The sequence below is a fragment of the Plectrocnemia conspersa genome, unplaced genomic scaffold, assembly GCF_051122295.1.
Source record: "Plectrocnemia conspersa isolate PC_06_02 unplaced genomic scaffold, ASM5112229v1 ptg000013l, whole genome shotgun sequence".
Lineage (NCBI taxonomy): Eukaryota > Metazoa > Arthropoda > Insecta > Trichoptera > Polycentropodidae > Plectrocnemia > Plectrocnemia conspersa.
The window spans coordinates 15,048,621-15,071,636 of record NW_028277177.1 but is presented as its reverse complement, the minus strand read 5'-3'; the positions used below and the strand labels follow the sequence as shown (position 1 = coordinate 15,071,636).

At 31.6% G+C, this 23,016-nt stretch overlaps 2 protein-coding genes across 3 annotated transcripts; both read left to right on the top strand.

Moving 5' to 3' along the window:
- Positions 1-933: 933 nt before the first annotated feature.
- LOC148227386 (acetylcholine receptor subunit alpha-like 1) lies at positions 934-10,481 on the top strand. 2 transcript variants are annotated; one of them, XM_088201746.1, is made up of 7 exons: positions 934-1,126; positions 8,085-8,278; positions 8,346-8,455; positions 8,512-8,737; positions 9,529-9,859; positions 9,931-10,094; positions 10,163-10,481. In XM_088201746.1, the coding sequence occupies exons 1-7, from the start codon at positions 1,051-1,053 to the stop codon at positions 10,355-10,357; spliced, it is 1,296 nt and encodes a 431-aa protein (XP_088057872.1). In that variant the 5' UTR covers positions 934-1,050; the 3' UTR covers positions 10,358-10,481. The 2 variants fall into 2 exon arrangements, with proteins under 2 accessions (XP_088057872.1, XP_088057871.1); XM_088201745.1 differs by lacking the exon at positions 934-1,126 and adding an exon at positions 3,402-3,801.
- Positions 10,482-11,267: 786 nt separating this feature from the next.
- Positions 11,268-14,360, top strand: Amnionless (amnion associated transmembrane protein). Its single transcript, XM_088201744.1, has 7 exons — positions 11,268-11,932; positions 12,002-12,179; positions 12,402-12,651; positions 12,720-12,959; positions 13,030-13,195; positions 13,263-13,374; positions 13,440-14,360. Exons 1-7 carry the CDS (start codon positions 11,604-11,606, stop codon positions 13,557-13,559), a joined length of 1,395 nt encoding a protein of 464 aa, XP_088057870.1. The 5' UTR covers positions 11,268-11,603; the 3' UTR covers positions 13,560-14,360.
- The last annotated feature ends 8,656 nt before the right edge of the window (positions 14,361-23,016 follow it).

Below are 23,016 nucleotides of genomic sequence, written 5' to 3'. Positions count from 1 at the left end.
CAGCACCAGGGCCGGCCCGAGGCGATCGTCTGGGGCGCTAGATTTTGTGGGGCGCCATGATACCAAATAAAGGCGAAATATAAGATTCAACCCACTGATGATTAAATGGCGTTAAAGGCTTCTATTAGTGTCTGTTTTGATCTCGCCACTATATCTATGACATTAGCGCAGGGGAAGATTTGTATCGATTTATTATACACACTGCCGGTTATATCCAGTTTGGCATCACCGATTACTTTTTCTAGGGCAATGTTGAACAGATTGCACGCTAGAGCATCGCCCTGTCGTAGGCTGTTGAGTTTTTTTATTTATTTATTTTTGTTTATTACATAATGTTGAGTGTTCGCAAAGGTTTTGATAGATCATTTTATACTCTCACTTGCCATTTGACATTTCTCATTGTGAGTTTCACCAAGGATATTAGTTTTTTTGTACACCCTACTGTGTATTCTTTAGATCATGGCTCGGCAACCTATGACCCGCGGGTCACCAAGTGACCCGTTGGATGATTTTAAGTGACTGATTTGAATTCTGCGAATAGTATTTTTTAAAATATGTGTACATGTGCCGGATTTCGTGTTACGATGTTACGACCAGATCACATATATGGTTGTTAGGACCAAAAATATTCACTGACTCGAATAGTCTTTTTAATAGTCACATTTTAAATTTTTGACTCGCAACCAAAAAAGGTTGCCGAGACCTGCTTTACGCGTAAAAAATCGCGACGAAAAAAAACTACTGATTTTTAAATACCCACAATCGCAAAATAGAGTATCGTGCAAAATATAATATTAGATTACTTTAATTTAAATTATATATTTGAGCTCATATAATGAGTTATTAAAGTATTAATAAGGGGAGGGGGCGCAAATTTAGTTTTTGCCTGGGGTGCCAAATAATCTAGGGCCGGCCCTGCCCAGCATATGCCGTGGACATCGGAAACGTACCTTTGGGAGCTAAGCGGCCGAGCGGTGCGGATCGTCTCCGGACGCTCCGTAGTGTTCCGTCGCCCAAGTGACGGAGACAAGCTGATCTCGTGATGAGCTGATGCCGGAAGTGCTAATCCAGTACCAGCATACTAACAGAGATCGCTTATCCTGCGAAGACAGCGAGGGAGATCGAGGTAAGTGTACTCACTATAGCAAAACTCCAAAAGTGACAGCTTGCACCGCGCATCGGCGTCTGCGCACCGGTGCCCGTTACACACGACACCAACTTTGCGCCTCAGCCATACGGAGGGCTCCGGCTTATCCGGCACCGCTCACCGGCGCCGCACCACACGATACCAACTTTACGCCCTTGCTAATTAAAATCGCAGAGAAAAAATAATACTGCATCGTGATTGAACGTCATAATGGATCGCGCCGCGAAACCTTAAAACAGCGTACCGGCGCTCGCGTTTCAACATGGCAAACTGAAGTGACGTTGAAAGGGTGTGCAACCATCCTCGTGCACGTCCTGCCCTCCGGAGTACCGGCGCTCAGGCACGCATCAGTGGAGAGAGGCCTTGCTTGGAGATGAACCGAAACACACCGCTGATAGAAGAGGTCGCACGTGGCGCAAAACCAAGCCCACTGCCGCTTCCGACGGAAGTGAGTCACACAAAGGACTCAAAGAACTGGGGAAAAATAATATGGTGCTGCAAAGTTACATCGATGCGCACCATAACGTGCACCGCCCAGTAAAAGAGGCTGTAAAAGAGGAGATTCTCCTAGCTTTTCGGTCCCTGGAAGAAAAAGTGAAGAAGCCGCCGGCAGCAACATTGACCTCCCAGGCTAATTCGCTACCAAAGCCGAGCTAGGGCAAACCGCCAACTGCCGGCACGACGATTTCTACCAACCTGATTTCCCCAACCCCCCTCTTCCAATCAGCTGCGTAAACGTGGAAGACAGAGAAAAACGACGTCGCAAAACAAGGCAGTCGCGCTCATTGAAAAGGAAAGAGCGACAGCACCGCCTGCTCCAAAAACCACATTTGCCTCGCCACCGAAGAGCACCACCGAACACAATAGTGGTAACATATCCCGACGCCGAAAGCGCAAGGTTTTACGCAGGCCTTCTTCACAGCGTCCACGCCGCTGCGAAGAACACAAATGTGGAGGTCGGCGCCGTGCGTCGAATACACGAGGGAGAGCTGGTTTTCCACATCAGGAGAGACGCTGTTCAAATCATCATAGCGGAGGCGGCCGGACCAAAGTTGACAGTTCGAAGATGCACCTGCTCGTACGTTCATGATAAGGGACCTTGAAGAGGGAGTCACTACTGAGGACGTGATTAACGCCTTGCAGAGAGCTCTTCAAGAAGAGCGAAGGGAGCAGGCTCAAATCGCGAGCATGCGACCGGCGCATCGCCATATCCAACGCCCTACTCAAAGAAGGGCGAATAAAAATCGGATGCCCAGCATGGAGAGAGGAAAGACAAAACCTAAAAGAAGCCCTAGGTGACGAACAAGTGTCGCCGGAAAGCATGGTTCCCTCCATGTTGAGAGACGCAACAGCGTGGTCAGCATCCCAAGTATTTGCATCGTGCGTTATGATCGCCAAAGAAAAGTACGAGAGAAGCCGAAGGGTTATCCCATACCCTACATAAGGGTTTCTAGGGAACACAGGCAGAAGAAGTTACGGACAAAGGAGCATTAGCTCTGGGACGGCTGCCTCCCCTGAAACAACGCGTAAAAGTAGCTACCAGAAAAGCGGCAGAAGAGGGGGGCTTTAGTGGGTAAAAATCCCACACAATTACAAAAATATCCAACTTTTAGTATTCGTTTTAGGGTATAAAACACGTGCAAAAGACTTCAAAATAATACAGTGTACTATACTCACTTTGAGGTGAATACATTTCGTCATTATTCATAAGTGAAAAATTAATGACAATTTTGGGTGTACGCTTGTTTGATTTTTTAAGTCTTTTACAGATGTTTTCGACCCTGAAACGACCATAAATAGCTAGATATTTTTGTGAATATTACAATAAGTGATGATTTTAGAAGTTTTTTAAGCCCTAAAATAGACCGCGAAACCCCTAACAATATTATGTTAACCGTTTAAAGTTATTTGAAGTTCATTACGTTTACCATCGACTGAACAGCTTTTTTAGTGTTAATTGATTTTCAGAACGCTTTAGGACTTTTAATAATTTCGTTTTGTAGTCACTGAGATGACAAGATATCACCAAACACCTAAAATTCATTGAGGTCCCAATTTCTTCTTAGCTTATGTATACAATAGAATACGTTTTCTTTTTATTTTAATAATAAAAATATGTTAATCAAATCTTTTATTAAAAATTGTATAAAAATCGCTTTTTATTTAGAAATTCACAACGTTCCGATTGTTCGCATTTTACATTCACATCTCATTGTTCTCGTCCTTATCAGTCCTTGTTATCAACCGTTCCAGCATTAAACAGCGATTCATTAAAAGGAACGCACGTATCCTTGTTTAAAATTTATATATATAATATCTTTTAATGTATAATAATTACTTGGTGTTAGATTGCTCATTTAGCCAAAAGGCGTATTGTAGATATAAGCGGTATACGTGTTTGAGATCGGCTAGTTTTGCGCTCAGGTTGTAAATCAACAGATAAATGCTAGCATCTCAACAAGCTGAAATTGTAGTTTGTTGCGTGAACACAATAGAATAATATACGACGGACTAGTCCGGCTAGATGGACAAATTGTCTCGTTTATCAGTGAGGACTGGACAATTGGACAGGATGGTCTCCTTCGCAGGAGTCTTGCTTCTGGCATTTCTCTTCGCGCCAGCTAGGACTAGTGCAGTTTTGAACGAGAAACAAGGTAAAAATATTAAGTACCTTTATGCATAATATGTACATTTTTGAAATTTCGTATCCCTAGACTTTTCTAATTTTTAATTCATAATTCAATTTAATTTAACTAGGTAGGATAAATTTATTAGCAACTATAGAATTTATAACAATGCACATCAAAAGGTTTAATTTAATGAATCTAACAAGCAATCATACTAAAGATTTATAACTACATTTGGTTGTTAGATTCATTTTAGTTTATTTGCTAAAATTTTATACTTTAATATTACGAATGTTACTGCTAACGAAGATAATAATAGCGTATCCTTAAAAAAATACGAAAAATGTCTTGTATCAACCATGTTAGAAAATTAATTTAGTAATTCATCCTTTCAGTGTTTATACAATCATAGATCATGTATTTTTATTTAATTTTAAAATTAACAAAAGTGATCAATTTAAATATTTTTGAAATAGATTTCGATAATTTTATCAAAATATTTTTTGGGAGGAAGTGATTTGGACTTAAACAATAAAAACTATTTTTTTTTAGAAAATCTTAAGTTTCTAATAAAGAACTTCCGAAAGAGTAATCATCAAGTATCTTCTATCATACTTAAGACTGATATGATACCAATGTAGCTTATCGAAGTATCAGTACTATTTATTTATTTGATTTTTTATTACAAATTTGACCATCATGACTTGACAGGTTTCCCCATTGCATCACGACGGCCATTATACAAACAATAATTATACCATTAAATATTTAAGAAAAACAATTATGGTGCACACCTAAAATAGATGAGCACCACCCCATGTATATTTTTCCGGCTCATTATATTTATAGCTGAAAACATTTGGACGGCTCGTGCAAGGGGAGTAATAACCACGACAGGTACGAAATAGGGGTGCGATCGCGACTATATAGGGCACTCTAAAGCTTACAGTTGAAAGTCGCTGAGCATTGGCGGATTGTCGACACTGCCTCTTAGTAACTTCCAAACGTACTTCATTTGGTAGACGCTTTGTGGAAAATGCAATAAATTGTATTTCAACGCTCCTAGCAAAATACACTAGGATATAAATACAGATCCGACCCGTACTTCCTGTATAATAATAGTAAAATAATTACAATTTTTGCACTTCCTCATTTGTTTCTCTAGAGATCTGATAAAGTGTGATTATCAAAGAAGTCCCTAATTTAATACAATTCAATAACATATTCTCGAGCTACATTTTTTCGTGTGTATCCTTTGTAGGTAGCTTTTTTAATATCATAGATACAGTGACACCCAAATCGGCATAAAAATTAATCGCGAGAGCAATAATATATATTTTATTAATTAAGTTCGGTTTTATTAATATTTTCATATTTTTTGGATAATAAATATGTACAGTAAAATAGTTTAATTTTATGTTGTTAATAGATTCATTGGCACTATTTTTATGTATTTATTTAGAATAGTTTTTACTTATTTGTAATATTTTGCATTATAGAATAGTGTTCAAATTTTAAGTCATGTTTTTTATCTGCCATTTTAATTAAGGTTATGGTTTCACAGCATCGAATTCATAATCTTATCTACTTGTCAGCATAGAGATTTAAGTATTTTATGCAAAAGCTTATTTATATTCTATGTTTCGTCAATAGTTATCTAGTGGGATATACGAGTTATTTTACTCGGTCTAGATTTATCATACATTTATGTTATTATAATCATAGCTAAACCAACTTAACACCATTTAATTTCATATACTTAAAATTTTAATCGGCTTAGAAAATTAAAATACGAAAATATGAACTCAACTAAATAATTGATGTATTACTTATAATGTTTATGATCCCAAAAAATATACAATTATTGTTTCTGGAAGCCACTATTTTACCCTAATTATTATGTATTACTCATATTCAGTAAGTGCAACATGATAATCGATTAAAATGAGACTTTTTGTACGTATTTTAATGACCAAAACCAACCGAACATATATTCACTATCTATACGCCATTTAACGGAAGTATATCACAATTCGCCCACACATTATGTTCGCTAATGCAAAAATATTATTAAAATAATTCGTTATATTTCCTTGAATAAAACACTAAGATTAGCACATTTGATTGATAAATCACACCAGGGTGATTTAATCAAAGCGAGTGGGAAGCGATAAAGAAGATATAATCATACCAAATGATGCAATGTTTGTTAGATTCAGATTTGTTTAAATCTAACTCGCATTACAACAATATCTTTTTGATGTGCTCTGAACTATATAAGGAAACGTGAGATGGATAAATTATGACTCACGTTACTGTATATACGTGTATTTAATTTTAAGTCTATATAAAAAAGAGCAATTTGTAAGCGGATCAATTTGAAGATAACCCCGAACCTTGAACCTCATTCAATTCCCTAATAATATTTGTTAATATGTCTTTGTATTTTTGTTAGGATCAATAGCCATCTTCCTGTTAGAGATCACTTAAACTCATTGTATGAATAACTGATATTTGGTTTCAATGGTATGTGTTACGTTAACGTGTGACTTTCATTATTTTAATAAATAATATTATACTTTATTTTAATTATATATATTTTTCTTGTTAAATTATTAGATAAATCATCCATCTTTGGAGCGTTTTTGCTTCTGATTTTCCATTATTTTAATATAAAATTTATATAATGATAAAGAAGGAACAAATTAGAGTGATAATGTAATACATTAACAATAACCTAAATGCAAAAATAGTTGTATATTATAACGAAATAGTAGCACTCCTGCAATAATGACTTAAAGTATTAATATACAGTATATTTACTATAGTATTAATAGTGCAATTTGTTATTAAAATAACTTATATTACTAAAATAGATTTATTTTTGCAATTGCGTCATTGTTTTTTTCCAGGATGTGCGATATATTATCCATATCTTCTCATAAAATATTATATATAGTCAAGTTTACTTAATTTTAAAATTAAGCTAATAAATTAGAGTTTTACAATATGTTCTTTATATATTAAAATTAAGTTTGATTTGGTCGTATAATAGTTACTGATATTTGGGGTAGTTAGTTTTCGCGAAATATTTTTACATGTGATTTCATTATTTTTAATGTTTATAAAATATAGTTTTAATACTCTACTTATTTATTAAGATAGCGATTTTCCAGTTAAATGCCGGTTATAGAGCTGCAATGGCGTCAAACATTTTAGAGCAAAGTTCAGTTATACGTTTAGTAAATATAAGTTTGGAGGTCCAAGCAAATTCCTGAAAGTATTAAATGTTCGAGGATAAAGGTATCAAGGATAAAGGTATCTCAAGAATATTTTCTGAACTTTTTCAATAAAGAGGGATTATTGGGTTATTCGGAGATTCCAAATTATAGATCAAGATTCAATAATGTTGCAACCCAAAGTGACAGAGAGGACGCGAATAACACAAAATGGCAAAGTGAAATGCGTTCCTCTTCCATTTTGGAAGATTCACCGCAGATATCTTCGTTTACGCGTAGAAAGAACCTCCACTTGCTTTCAAAAGCGGAAGTTTTTCTAGCTAAGATGTTTCCACCGAGATCATGAAATAATCAGATGGCGAACAGGATCGAAAAAATGTCAGTATGCCTGGCATTTTTTCGATCCTGGGTAGGACTTTAATCATTAATCAATTTGTTAATTTAATCATCAATCAATCCAATCATTTGGCTTAAATCACTCTGTAGAGAGAAGGAATACGCAATAGATTGAATGCATTTAAAACTTTTTAAATCATCTGCATACAGAAGAACTACCGTATTTATGTCATTAATAAATAACGCGAAGAGCTCTTTCGACAATCGGTCACTATATGATACAAATACCTCGAAAAGATTCGAGAATTTTTTTTAAATAATAACCCATGACAAACCTTGTCAATGACCTTCTCAAAATCCGTATATACGACTTCTACTTCAATTCCTGCATCGAGAGATCTTGCCACCGTTTTAGTGAATTACATAAGGTTAGTAACAGTAGAACAGGCGGGGCGAAAAATATCATTAAAATAATAGGCTACATTGCAATTCCTTGATTGAGGGAATTCCTTTTTATATAGTTTAAAAAAATAAACTTTATTGTATTAAATAATTTAACAGTTGTATATTTATTATGCACTACTAAAAGGACAAAAATAAAACATATGCAGGAAACACGATAACCCACTTTTGTTTACATTTAACACGTTAATGTTAAACAAATCATTACGCCTTATATGTATGTATGTAGTTTTACATTCCGAAGTAATTTAATATTATTAAAATTATTTTCAGAACCCACTATAAAAGCACCATGGAATCCAACTTGGGTCGACACTTTAAAACGATCTCTACTGGCTGGGTATGATAAATTTGCAAGACCATCACATCATTTAACTTCTACAAACGTGACGTTAGGTCTTACAATCAATCATGTAGAGTTGGAAGATGATACTGGAATTATGACAGTGCACGGTTGGGTTAAGATGGTGAGCACCTATAAACAAACTAAGATTGCATTATAATGGTTTAATATTAATTAATCAATTTATTCAGTTGTGGAATGACGATAAATTGAAATGGAACTCCTCAGAATACGGCAATTTGAAGAACTTACACTTGGCCGACCATGAAATTTGGCAACCGGATATAGTGCAATATAATAGGTTAGCACTTATTTTTGTGCTGTAAGTGATTCATTGTTTACAAATTTTGAATTTAGTGCTTCAGGTAGTCAAGTTGATCAATATGGTAATACTCATTGCATCGTATCAGAAGCCGGGAATGTTATTTGGGTGCCACCAACAAAATTAACAGCCTTCTGTAACATTGACTTAACTCTTTGGCCGGCTGATACGCAAACGTGCATCTTCACATTTGGGTCTTGGACTTATGACAGTCTGCGAATCAACATTGAGCATACCGACATTGAAGTTCCAGAGAGTGATGTAAGTAAAGTAATATTGTATAATAACAATAATTGTGACGTCTAGAATTAATATCTGCACTTATCACATTTTTAAAAAGCAAAATAGAAAGCATTTGAGATAATAACTAGTGACGCTTTGAGTTTTAAAATAATATACGATCACGTAACCATTCACTGGCCTCTGATCGGTTATTTTTATTTGTCTGGAATTAATGTAACTTATCTTGGGGCATAACAAGAAGCATACAACTGAGTTTTAATAAATAAAATATGATGTTCATATTATTTTAAAATAGCAAATTAAATTTATAATTGCTTTGTTAATGTGCCAGTATTTTAAAAGCGAGTTTGGCGTACTTTTATTTTTTCAGTTGTAGTAAATCGTTAAAATAATTCCTCAAAAAAATTCACTCTGGATTGTAAAAAATAACAAAAGTGATAAAGTACTGATTTGGCGCACTTCAGCAACACTATAGGATTATCATCTTAGCGCTGTGATTTGAAGTGGGTCTTGCCCTTGCTCTGACACGCAGCTTAAGTCTCCTTATATTCCTTCAAACCAATGAAACGGCGGTCGAGTTGATCTCTTTTTATTCTGTCTTATTGAGAGTTAACTGCTTTGCCGTTTATAAGAGAGTTATCCGGCCATATAATGCGTTGTACTTATATATCGACGCCATCAAAAGTCTTAGTGTTAACGATTCGAACCCATATAACAAAACAGTGATTTAAATCTAGAGACCGTAAAAACACCTGTTATGGATTTAATCAAAGATCACACAGAATAATGTATTGTATATATTTTTTCAGGATGTACACAAGGTGATTTACGGTGAATGGGAGGTTGTGAAAGTCGAAACTGAACGCCATGAAAAGGTTTATCCGTGTTGCACGGAGTCCTACGTGAGCGTCAATTATGAAGTTACTGTGCGTAGGAGAGGAGCTGGTGGAGTCAGAGGAGCATTGATCAAGACTCCTGCAGGAGTTGCAGGTCTATTGTCCCTTTTAAGCCACTGTTTGCCTCCTCATGCTCCGTTGGCACCAAGATTGCCACTTGCCGTTGCTCCTCCTACGATACTTTCGCTCGGCTTACTATATTTCTCTCATAGACTACCGAGTGTTAACAATACACCTGATATTGGTAAATACATAATACATAAATTTTAAATATTTCATAAAAAATCAATACAAATGTAAACATTATAATTTCAGTGATGTTATATGGTATCATATTGTACATGACTTGCTTATCAGCTGTTGTTTCAATAATTGTTCTCAATATGGCACTTTCACGCAAAGCTTTACCATGGACTATAAGACGCATTTTATGTTCGAAAGCTGCAAAGTGTTTAAGGTTACCAAAGTTGGCTGAGAATGTAAGATTTTTAAATAATACTTTAATTTAATTGAATGATCTTATATATCTATTAAATGTGTAATTTAGTCTACTGGGGAAGAACTTCAAGGCACAACCGGTGGAGCTGGTAGCGTTACTAGTGCTGAAGAAGGAGCTAGAATGTTATCTGGTACTCCGGCTCCAGCTAGAGATTGGCTAGCTTTGGCTACAGCGCTCGACAGGATATTCTTTATTATTCTTCTCGTTGTATACATCATAGTAATCATAATTTATGGATGTTGAAGAGTTTAAGTAATTAATATAAAAATATGTTAAACATTTGGCTGGTTCAATTTCAAATTAAATAATGTATTTTCAACTATGGTGCAACTTTTATATTGAATAATTATATTGTGTTCATTGATTATTTATATTATTTTATTTTGGACCCCAAACTCTTTCATATTAATCATCAATTTCAGAGTGTCAATATCAAACATGTCATATTTACAAAACACAGCATAAATGACAAAAATATGTAAAAAAAACATTTTTTTAATTTTAATTTCTATTTATACAGTTTTTTCACCTCTTTACATTTTTTTTACGATTTTTTTAATAGCCGCCATTTTAAAACAAGATGGCGGATCAGACTGGCTGAGTTACATTTAACTCAAACAAAGAATACTGGTTATCATTGAATAAACTTATATAAAGATGTAAATTCTTAGGTTAGGAGGAAAGAAAAACTAATAAAATCAATGTTATTTCCCAAAACCGTTATGCAAAATACGGGTATAAAAGGTCCATCTCCAGAATTCAAAATAGCTGTCATCGCAGCCCAGTACGACTTCGTAGAATGCGAGTTGTGAATACGATATATATAATTCTATGCATTTTCCAAAAATTCACAGTATTTAACAAAAAGTTGAAAACTGAGTTTGTAGAAGAGAGGGCGGAAAGGTGGGGGGGGGGGTTATAAGAATGGTACAAGTAAATATTACACAGCTGTACTTTTGGGAATTGGATATACTTGTTTTATTATTTGTAACTAGAATCGAACCAATTGAAAAAGAACGAGAGTAGGTACATACAATTCACCAATTTTTTAAATATTTATTTTTGTTAAAATTAAAATTTGTTCATTCATCCAATTAAGAAATTAGCAATAAATATATATTTATGTATAGTACATATGTATAAATTTATAGTATATGTATTTTATTTCCGACTAAATTCAAAGCATTCTACCTGGATCTCTGTGTTTATTATATTAATACAATTTTAATTTACATATGAAGCTTGTAGTTTGTTATTTTTATTAATACTATAATATGAAATTGTAAAATTCGATTCGAAGCTCTGCAATCTACCGATATGCTATTATACATTTAGTTAACATTTATAACAGTTGGTTAATGTTATTTAATATGAAAATTATAATTATATACAGTTTGAGAATACATTAAACTGATAGTGTTAAAACGCCCACTTCTATTATCAAATATCATTCATTCTTTTATACGTTTTCATAGTTATTGCTTTAAAAATGTGGCTCAAAAGTTTATTACTTGTTACTTTAACACTTGAAATAAACGCCAGAACTTTGAGATTAAAAGGAAGTGTAAATTTTATGTCTCCGAGGAGTTGGTCACCGGAACAAGTTCCTTGCATCAATGATAGGTTGATCTTTCCGTCCGAGTTGGACGGAGAAGTGATTTTACCAGAGAGCGGTAATTTGTTTGTTCGAGAATTAGTATTGCCGATTAATGGAATAGTATTGCTGAGCTCAAAGCTATTGCAATTAACGGTCGAGCCAAAGGAACTAATGCACTGTCCCGGAGAAGATTTGCAATATGTTCACGTTAACAATCGCAAGTATGTATCTTTTTTAAAAGTTGTTGAAATAAAAATATGTAAGAATATAATATATTTATATATTTCAAGATGGATGGCAACTGATAGTTGGATTATTGAAGATAAATTAGAAGGCGGTATAACTGCAGTTCCGCATTATGATCGTATACCATGTATGGACGATAAAGTAGTGATTCCAAAAATAGATTATGTTTTACAACTACCAATGACTTTGCAAATGGTTAAAGGGATTGAATATAATAATAAAGTATGAATATATTAATATATATTAGGTGGTCCAAAAAATCTGTTATCCTGTGAACCATTAATGCTAAAGAAAAAAATAACACCAGCAATTATTGTTAGTCATATATTTGATAATTTTTTCTGTAGCATTAATGAGATATAATCATTCAAAATTATAATTTATTGATCCACCATCTATTTTATAATAATTTAATATATCTTTAAGTGTTTATTATTATTATAGCTTTTAACTTCACACGATTGGTTTGAAACCGTTAAGAATTTAGAAGAGGATAATTTCCGTTTATGGGATGGAGGAGATCCTTTATCGGTTCGTATAAGTGGTGAACAAGATAAATGCTTTGATAAGAACGATGGTGTATGTTATTGCCACAAAGATGAGATGCCATTGGAATTGTGTCTAAATGTACATTGTCTGCCTGTTGCTTGTTTAAATCCAATTCATCCAATAAATCACTGTTGTCCAATTTGTGGTAAATTTATTTTTAATTATCTGAATATAGTTATATAAATAGTTTTGTACAAACTAAATATGATATAGGTGGTATGCTTTTATATGAGATAATGGATGATCAATCACATACAAGAGGTTGGGACAAAGATATTGAACAGAAAATTAAAACTGCAATCAGTAGTTATCATATAGAAGGCATTTCTTGGTATTTTGGCGCTGTGAAAGAAAATAATAAGAAATACCTACAGTTGGTAATCGCCGAAGTGAATATTTATGACAGCCGTAGTGTAAAATTAATCAGTTACGTTCACGATCAGCTCGGATATGGTTAATATACAGTTTCTTATATAATTATTTTTAATATAATTTATTTAATATCATATTACATATATTTTAGGAAATTATCTTGAAACGAAAGTGTCAGGTCTTCCGTGGTTAGGGTCGGATACAGCAGTAGGTGGTTTAGAAGCTATTATCATGCTGGCTATTATCGTCGTATTTTTAATTGCCTTGATTATATTCTATTATCCGCCTAAATTTATTTCTGGTTATAGTCCATTTGGGTAAGTATATAAACATAAATATTAAATAAATATAGCAGTTAATACAAATCTTATGTTTTTTTAACAGATTTAACGATTTCGCTAGATTTGATAACCGTTCAAGAGAAGGAAGTCTTATTTTAAGTATATCTCACTTGTCATTAGATAAAGCATTCGATAATCCCATGTATACAGTCAAGGTATATATTTAATTATTTATTTATTAATTAAGTTTTGTATTTATAAACATGTTAAATTATTATAGGAAAAGAAACAGCAGGCTGAATCGGAGAAAGAAACACATCTGAATGACTCTGATACTGTTGAAGAAGAAGATCTTAATAGTTCAGATGAAGAAGATTACTCTTTAAATAAAATATATTAATTATTATTAGCAAATTATTTAGTCATAGCTAAAAAACTAAATTAATGTTACCAAAATGCACTAAAAGTGTTTTTTTTTTCTGGGCCATATTGTATACAAAAATTTCAATAATACATACTTTATTGGTTAGTTTCTATGAAGCATCGTTCTAATTGTTTTATATACTCAATAGTTGTTATAGCTGTTCCTTTAGGCTTTGATTTATGAACTTTGAGGTATTTTATCACCGTTTCAACCATTTCTTGTATTTGATCAGATTCATAGTCTGTTTCTTCTAAAAATGTGTATAAATTAAGTGAATTGTTATAAACATTTAAAATTATTTAAATACCTTGTATGGCTTGAACAATATCATCAATAATAAACTCTTCAATTTTTAAATGAGGTGCTATTTCTATAATAGCAGAAGCTGCAAAATCAATAACAATGTCATTATCCGGAGAAACTCTTGCTTCTAACAATTCTTGAACCACATATTCAATTTCAGCTCCAGGTATATTTTTAATGCTATCTAGATTCATTATTACTTCAAGATCTTCGATTCTCAACTGAAAAGATTATATTTTTTACATAATATATAAAAAGCAACATCAGTGTAAAAATCACTGTTGTATTACATTGTTCATAGTAATTTGGCTAAGAATATCAGCTATGGCTTGATGACAAGTTTCTGCAGACATATTATGGAATTTGGAGATCTTAGAAGACTTGCAAGTTTCTATTATCTTTTGAGCGGCTTCGTTAACATTCAGTTTACTAAAGAACAAATCATAATAAATAATGTTTCATATTTAACCAAAATACTGTTTTATTTACCCTTCAAGTAATAATGGAAACATTTGTGATATAATACTCATGAGTGTATTCTTAGAATCAGCTTTTCCAAATATTTCTGAATCAATATCATTCAATTCCTTTGCTAAAGCCAACGCCATCATTCTGTATAATACAAATATCAATATAAAATGATATATAATTATATTTTTAATATATTGACATACCTAGTATTGGAAGTGTTTCGTGGGAATTCTGAAAAGGGTGGAGAGACTCTATTTGATGATGTTACAGAAATATTTGTTGGAGTGATAGGCGGAAGGGTCGGAACTGTATACGGTTTTAGCTTCAGTCTTTGTACTTCATTTTGCAAATCCTTTAATCATTATTGAAATTTAAACATATTTTTTATGAAATATTGCACTATTTATAGTCTTACATCTATTTGCTTTTTATGTTCTTTACGAATGTGTTGCAATCTTATCACGTCCGCTTGATATTCTTCTTCTAAATGACCAAATATATTATGTTTATCTCTATACAACATTTTCTGAAAATGAGATTTATATTACAGTACTCTATTTCTAGATATATAAAAATGCCAGATTTTGGTAGATTTTCAATGCGGAAGACCATTTGCAAGGTTATATTATATTACATATATATTTTCATACCTTGAGAGAATAATTTTCTTTCTCTAGCAGCGCAGCCATTTGTAATTTTTGTGTATGTTCTTGTAATAGAGAACAGTATTTTTGTTCTAGTACATATCGTGCTTTCTAAATAATTTCAATAATATTGAATCAAAATGCTTTATTAACATGAGAAAATATAATGTATTTTACTTACTCTCCAATGAATTAACTGCTGATGCATTTCTGATGTCAATCCGACAGTAGTAGACAGTTTAAAATTATTTATCATCGACTCGAGTACATTGTCGAGCATTTTTGTAGCTTGTCGCTTTGTACTTTCTTTTTGATTTTGCTTATGAATGTGAACGCCGAGTTTTTGTTCCAATATTTTATGAATGCTATCCTGGAGTTGTTCAATTTGGTTATTCATAAAGAAACAGTCGGCCTCCATGCGCTTTAAATGAATCTTGTACATGCTGGAAAAATAATATACCATTAATAAATAGTATCATTTCCATTGAAAAATTATCGGAGAGTACATATGTAAGTTATCTAATTTACAACCCATGGAAAAGAATTTATTCATAAAACATAATTCAATTTAAAAAATATTAATTTAATTAACTAAATATTTATCAACTGCTCGAATGATTTTGTATTTTATAAAAGCAATGTGGACTTTAAATAAAATAATTAATTATTAAATTTAGCCAAGTTTAAAACCATTTAATTTAATATTTCACTCATGACTAACTTTATGTGTTTTATCCTAAGTAATAATACTAATAAAGATCAACCTATAAATTTTATCTTGTTCCTCAGCTTCTTTGTAAAGATTATCAATACGATTCTTCAAATCTTGTATGCCTGCATTTGGAAATATCAATGCTCCTCTTCCGATCCTTACATCTTCTAAAGCATATGACATGCACTGCTCTGATGATAAGATCACAACGCATTCCACGTTGTTAAGCTGATATTGTTTTTCCATCTGAAACCATTAAAACAACCGCAACACCTTAAAATTTAACCTAAATTAATTGTAAATGAACATTGTAGATTTGTGAAAGTAATATAACATTACAGCTCACCAAACTTAATTGATAGTTTAAGAGCATAGAAATCCGTTCTTTATTTAGAAAACCGCTAGTATGGTAATATGTAACAGTTGATAAGACTCAAAGAAGATAAATAATAGTAATACCATTAAATCTTTCAAGATTCTCTGCTTCTTTTCTAAACTTTCCGAGACCTGTCTTACATTTTCGTTGATAGTTTCAAAATCGTTCAATGTCTTAGAAATTATTTGCTGTTCTTCTTTGATCTTCTGTGTAATTTTATATCTGAAATTTTATAACATAATCAATTATAGTGACATTTGAGTATTATCCTAGAATAATTATATATAAAATGTAAATAACAATTTAAGAGCAATACCGGGATGATCTAAATTTGATAACATCTTCATATATTTGTGGGTCACATCCCGGAGGGCAACACTCCAAATTAATCGGAGGCAAATGTAAACTGTTACCATCAGTTTCCTTTGACGATGATATGGAATCCATAGATAAACTATCATATGAACTATTTGAATCTATAAAAATAGTTGTATTTAACAATTCACATATATATATAAACACATATAAATCTTTACCTTCATTATCCTTAGTTTGCTGAAACTTCTTCTTGAACAACTGTTTTAAAAATTCGCTATAGCGATTATTGCTAATGATGTTATAAATTTGGGTATCGATGTTCTTTTTCTGATCAGTAAGCGCTAGAACAGATATTCTCCTCGAGTCAATTTCTTTCTGTAAAAGCGAAGATTGATCTTGCAACGTTATAATCTGTAAGTTAATTAAAATCATATTTAGCAATAATCTAATAATATTTTAAATAAAAATATATATGAAACCTCTTTTTGAATGGTTTGTATCTCATATGACATTGAAGTTTCTTCCGAGTCAAAATTGTCAAGAATCAACTGCTCCATCGTAAGCCGCAAGAGATGCAACTTGAGAAATTGAGCTTTCATAATGACATGTTCTCGTTCACGTATAATGTTCGTATACTTCTTCTCCCAACACTCGACCGAGTCTTTTAAGGCGCACATTATCTTCTTCTGCTCGATTATTAAACTATTTCATTAAAAATATATATATTTTTTTAGTTGATAATTTTTAGTAAATAAATTATTTTTGATATGACTCACTCAGTTTTACACCTATCTACATATTCTTGATTATTTTTGAAATGTGTTTTAGACTGTAGGAAAGTTTCTGGAATAACAACTATCATTATAATTTTTTTATATCATAAAAAATACAGGTTTATAATTATAGCAAACCAGATTCAGAAGATTTGATATCAGATTCCAACAAATTTAAATTGTCATTCTCAGTATTAATCTATAAATTATAAACATTGCATATGTATGCATAACTATTATTATATAAATCATCAATTCAATACCTTTAATTTTCTTTCAACATATTCCAGATCTATTTGTGATACAGTCACGTTTATTGAAAAATCATTTGATATTTGGTTCGAATTTATAGAAAGCAAATTAAATTTTTTAATCAAAGTTAATTTCTGCTCTCTTAGTGATATTACTTTATCATTAAACTCATGTATTATATCATACATCTATAAGTTATTAGAAAAATGTATTATATATGTATAATCGAGCTTTCATGAACCTAAAGCTCGATATATAATAAATAAACAAATTCAATACGATACCTCTTTACGAATAGAAAAAGTTTGTAATTGAATTTTATGTTTTGGCGTAAACGAAATATATCTATCTAGTTGATTCTTAAAGCAATAGTCATCCATCTTAGAGTTTTCGTTATTCAATTCCTTTGATGTTTTAGAATGGTTTGACGTTATATGCTCACGCCACTGAAAATATAATATATGTAGAACATGTATGTGTTTTTTAAAAATAAATTAAAATTATATTCCTACCTCTATTTCTTGTAAATGCTTTTTCTCCAATCTTTCTAAATATTTATGAATGGCTATGGCGAGGGGTCTCGGATGAGATATGTTTGATGGAAGATCTTTTAGCAACGGAGCGAAATCTCCTGTTTCAATAATATTTGTCTTTACAATCTCTTCCTGAATTTCGAAGGGCTCAAATGATTTTCTGCAATTATATATTTATACTATTAGCATAAGCATGTAAAAGTTGAAAGTTCCTGAGAAGAGACTTGACTAATTGCAAGCCAATAGACATTTTTATCACTTTTTTATTTATTGTAAATCTTTTGTTGCAACATGATAGGTATTACCCAAATATATTACACCGGTGTAAACACAATCAACAACTAAGTAGTGGGACACCAGTGACATCTATTTTATTAATTATAAACTATAATTAAAGTTTAGTCGATAGATGTCACTATACACAACCTAACTAGATTATTATTTTTTAATTATTCATTATATTAATTGAATTAAATAAAAGCTAGGAAGACCTTACATGTGTTGAACCATCGGAAATAAAAATATATAATACTTAAGATCTCCCAGACAAGATAAAAATTGAAAAACACAAGTGTCCATATGGGATTTGAATCCAGGCATTTCAGGTATTAATCACCGACTTGTACCACTGGTCTATCGGGCTGGTTGTTCACATTTTAAATTCAAATCCAAATGCAATTACACATTTCAATTCCTAATTCATTTTCAAAGATGCTGATTGGTTTTAATTTAAGTCTCTTCTTAGAAAACTTTTCGTATATAAAAAAAACACATATATATATTATATATAAAAAATGTAAAACGTCTTACTGAGGAATATTAAATAAGTTGTCCCTTTTGCAGCATGAAATATAATTATCATAAGAAAAGTATTTATATAAAACATGTAAAATACAACAACATTTACCTTAAAATTGGCACAAGACTATCTATTTTCTCTTTCATTAGATTAAAATCTTTGAAAAATCTCTTTGGTAATTTTTTCTGACGGATGATCTTAACGCTCGAATAATTTCTGAAAGTTAATTATCATTATTTATCTTTAATTTTATTACAAATCAATTGAAAAATATACGCACTGAATTGAATGTACTTGAAACGGAAATGTATCCAATGGTTCAACATTCCGTTTCATCATTTTACATAAACGCAAGTTGGAAACTTCTAAAGGAAAAGCAAGACGTTTATGGACAACCTGTAAATCGTCTTTTAGTTTCAACCAAATGCATTCTTGTACTCGGTCTTCTTCAAAGAATGGTATTTGTTGAGCAACTGGCATGCTCTTATTTCTATAGTAAAATTACAACATTAAATTATTTCATAATAATATGTATATATATTATTTAGGGGTGAAATGAAAAAAATTATGTCTTGCCAGAAGGTAAGAAAATAATAAAGATTATATAGTTTAATGAACAAATAGCGAAAAATCCATCTATCGTCTTCACGCCTACACCATTTTAAAATATAATAAATAGGTAAACTTTCCAGGAGCTTCACAAAAATTGAACACAAACATTATACACATCTGTTTTGAGATAAGCATTAAACAATAGTAAAGGACGGACCATTCTGACTTACTTTCACCCCTGATTTTATCTATAAACATACCGTAAACGAAGTATTTCAAAATCCTGTCTAATTTTCGAGAACTTGTACAATATACTTTCTTTATATTGCTCGATTGCGTCTTGCATTGAATTTATACGTCTAACATAAACATATTCTTCATGTGTAAATATTTCAATTTTATCGTCATATTGAACACTGTCTTGCTCCTGAAATTATGTGGTGTTAGTAAATATAATATATCAAATATTAATTAAATATACACTAACATAATCATAATCAGTTGAAATCAATTTTTTTATTTTCAATTGAGGTTTTTTAATTTCAAAGTTAAATTTAAATGCAAATATATTGCCATCTCCACCTGCAGTATAAAAATAACTAAAACCAAAGAGTTATATAGGCAATTAGTATTAGAAATAAATGTATGCTGTACGTTATTATAAATGCAAACCTTTTATCAATATTGAATTCTATGTGAGTAATTTTCCCCATAATATTGTCATGAATCGGAAGCCTTTCAGTGAGTAATGTAGTGATAGAAAATGCAGATAAAATTTCAATATCTCTCTTCTTGGTTTTATGCCTCAACAACTTCTCTCTATGCTTTACTTCATTGTCGTCAACAATTTGCGAATGAATATCACTTATTGTAGGTAATGAAATCATTCTTAATTCGCCATTACCCATACCCAACAGTGCGTAACGATCAGATCTGAAATTAGACATTGGTTATATAATATCTATATTTGCCTAGACCTATATGTATATGGGTATTGTTAAATCATCAATAGATTAGTGATCATCTATACAGATTGAACAAAGTAAGTTTTTTTAAGCTTTTGTGATTAACTATAAGTTAGTTATTATTTATAAATACTTAAACATACGAGTTATATTTATGTTCTTACATGTATTTCATAGTAGTAATGTTAATTTCGTCATTTCCACTCATAGCAGCAAAAGCTTCAATCTTTTTTAAATCTGAACGCAGTTGCAGTAGGCAATTGAAGTTTTCTTGAGCTAACCATATTATAGATGAATCTTCTGGGTCATATATAGCCCATAGTATATTGGTTTTGGTTGAATCCTGATTTTCAATAACTAAAGTATTGTATGTTAGTAGTTATACTTTACTCTGATTAAATATGTATATTTTATGTAATATATGTTATACCTAAATCTATTTCTGTAACATTACTGTTATCAATGTACGTAATTGAAGAAGGAAATTCTTGACTTTTGGAAGTATCGTCATCAGCATCGGAGTATTTTAAGTAATAACTAAAATTATTCACTTAGGAATATTATTATGCACATATAATACTTTACATTTTATTTACAATATATACACACCTATAGCTTTTGAGATTAATAGTTCTACTTTCAATAAATTGTCGTTCGTATGTTGTAATTTTTTTTGGATTTGGTGCGTTTTCTAATATGGGTAATGTTCCTTCTATAACAAATCCACTATGACCAGTCAGTAGTAAAACATTGTTCTAAAATCAGATTTATATACTTACTAATTAAAGCTTTAAATAAGTATAAAAATAGCAAACTAACGTGAGAAGGTTTCCAACTGATTGATGTAACGATGTTTGGAACGTTTATGAAATACAAAGGAGTCAAAGTAGGAGCATAATTCTTGACCTCAATGTCATAAATAAAAATAGTAGAGTCTTCAGCAGCTGTTATTAAAAAATTACTGCATTCGCTGGCACTTATTGAAGTGATTGGTTTATTATGTGGTTTTAATATCTATAAGCATTGTATCAAAATAAAAATAAATGTATACATCATATTGTTCAATATGTATATAATGTACCTGTAAACAAACAATGAATTTATCATTTGAGTTATCGATTTCATTATCTTTTAAAATACTTAAATTTATGACTAAGACTTGAATCATTCCATTTGAGAAACCGACGATCAATACATTTCCTGTTGCGTTAATCTGAAATTTAATTCTGTAAGATATTAATAATTAAATGATAATATTATATTAATTAGTTATTGTATACATTCTTAGGTGGATGTAAGAGATAAGTAGGCGATCGTTTCAACTTTGCAATTGCTTTCGTTGGACCGTTTTGCAAAATGTGCAGTAAAATCGAGCCGTCACTTCCTAGTGATAGAATATAAGGTGCGTGTTGAAAAAGAACAAATCCAGCTATGTATCCACCGTGAGCATTGATGACTTTTTTAGATGGTATCTCTCTAAGTACCTCACTGTCACTATCTTCACTTTTCAGCTCGAAATCAATTATCCAAATGCCACTTGAAGCATCCTGAAATGTGTAACAATATTCATTAGTGAAAATTGTACTACTTGTATATATTGAAACACTAATGAACTGGTTGTCAATTTCTATACACTAATACATTAAAACTAAATAAAATCTACTATGGGTTAATAAATCAAATGATGTAGCGTGTTACTGGTAGATATGGTTTAATCTATCAAGAAACTCTTTTGCAACTATGCAAATGTTCATGTGATGATGGGAAATATTAATATTAGATAATAAATACATGAATTTATCAAATTTAAAAACCATAATTAAAAGATTTATTGATTCATTCGCGACTAACTTCAGAGTGCTCCACATGGATCTAGGTGTTTTATTTATAATAATTTACAGCAAAGTCAACAAAAGGTTGCAAAAAATAATAACAATACTTTCATCTTCCTTTACATCACAGATTCATAATTGTATCATACATGCTTTTTACAATATTTTATTGTACACATACTATAAAAGCTCTGTGCCAAATATATCATAGTTTATTCAATGAACTCCACTAAATTTACCTGTGCAAACCATTTCTTTGATCCTCTTTGAAGTATTTGCACTATTTTAGTATCCGGTACAATGACTTCCGATATCGGATGCAATTCAATCGATGATCCGTCAACGTTATCATTTTGCTCAACAGTATCCCAGTGCCATGTACAAATATGGCCATCCATTCCTATAGTAATGATCTGAATCATATAAAAACACAATAGTTTTATTTGCAACAATCATTGATGCTATTTATAGTTTATGTATTATGTATAAGATACTTCTCGTGTTTCTGGACATCGGATGAATTGAGTTATTGATGCAGAGTGGCACGGTTTTCGACCCTTTCTTGATATTTCAAACTTGATAATGCCACCTTCCCACACTAATATGTTACCCCAAGAGCATCCAGATAAAACCTTTTCATCCGGCATTGCTAACACACCGAGAATATCACTAACATCGGTTTTACCAAACAATCCTTGAATGTCTTTCAACTTTGATCCAGTAAAAGTAGTAGATGTTTTCCAAAATTTTATATGATTCACACCTGATTAGTACAAATATATAGCACATAAAAAATCCAAAAATAAAAAATATATATGTATACATATATAAATTCTCACCACAAGTTATCAATTGATCTTGATTAAAGGGCGAAAATGAAAGATTGTTCACTTTATAATTTGA

Bases quoted from the DNA above. Each gene is read 5' to 3' on its own strand.
- Amnionless (XM_088201744.1), top strand. From the start codon at position 11,604: ATGTGGCTCAAAAGTTTATTACTTGTTACTTTAACACTTGAAATAAAC. The intron at 11,933-12,001 runs GTATGTATCTTT...ATATATTTCAAG, and splicing joins GTTCACGTTAACAATCGCAA to ATGGATGGCAACTGATAGTT. The intron at 12,180-12,401 runs GTATGAATATAT...TTATTATTATAG, and splicing joins GGATTGAATATAATAATAAA to CTTTTAACTTCACACGATTG.
- LOC148227386 (XM_088201745.1), top strand. From the start codon at position 3,672: ATGGACAAATTGTCTCGTTTATCAGTGAGGACTGGACAATTGGACAGG. The intron at 8,279-8,345 runs GTGAGCACCTAT...CAATTTATTCAG, and splicing joins TGCACGGTTGGGTTAAGATG to TTGTGGAATGACGATAAATT. The intron at 9,860-9,930 runs GTAAATACATAA...TTATAATTTCAG, and splicing joins TAACAATACACCTGATATTG to TGATGTTATATGGTATCATA.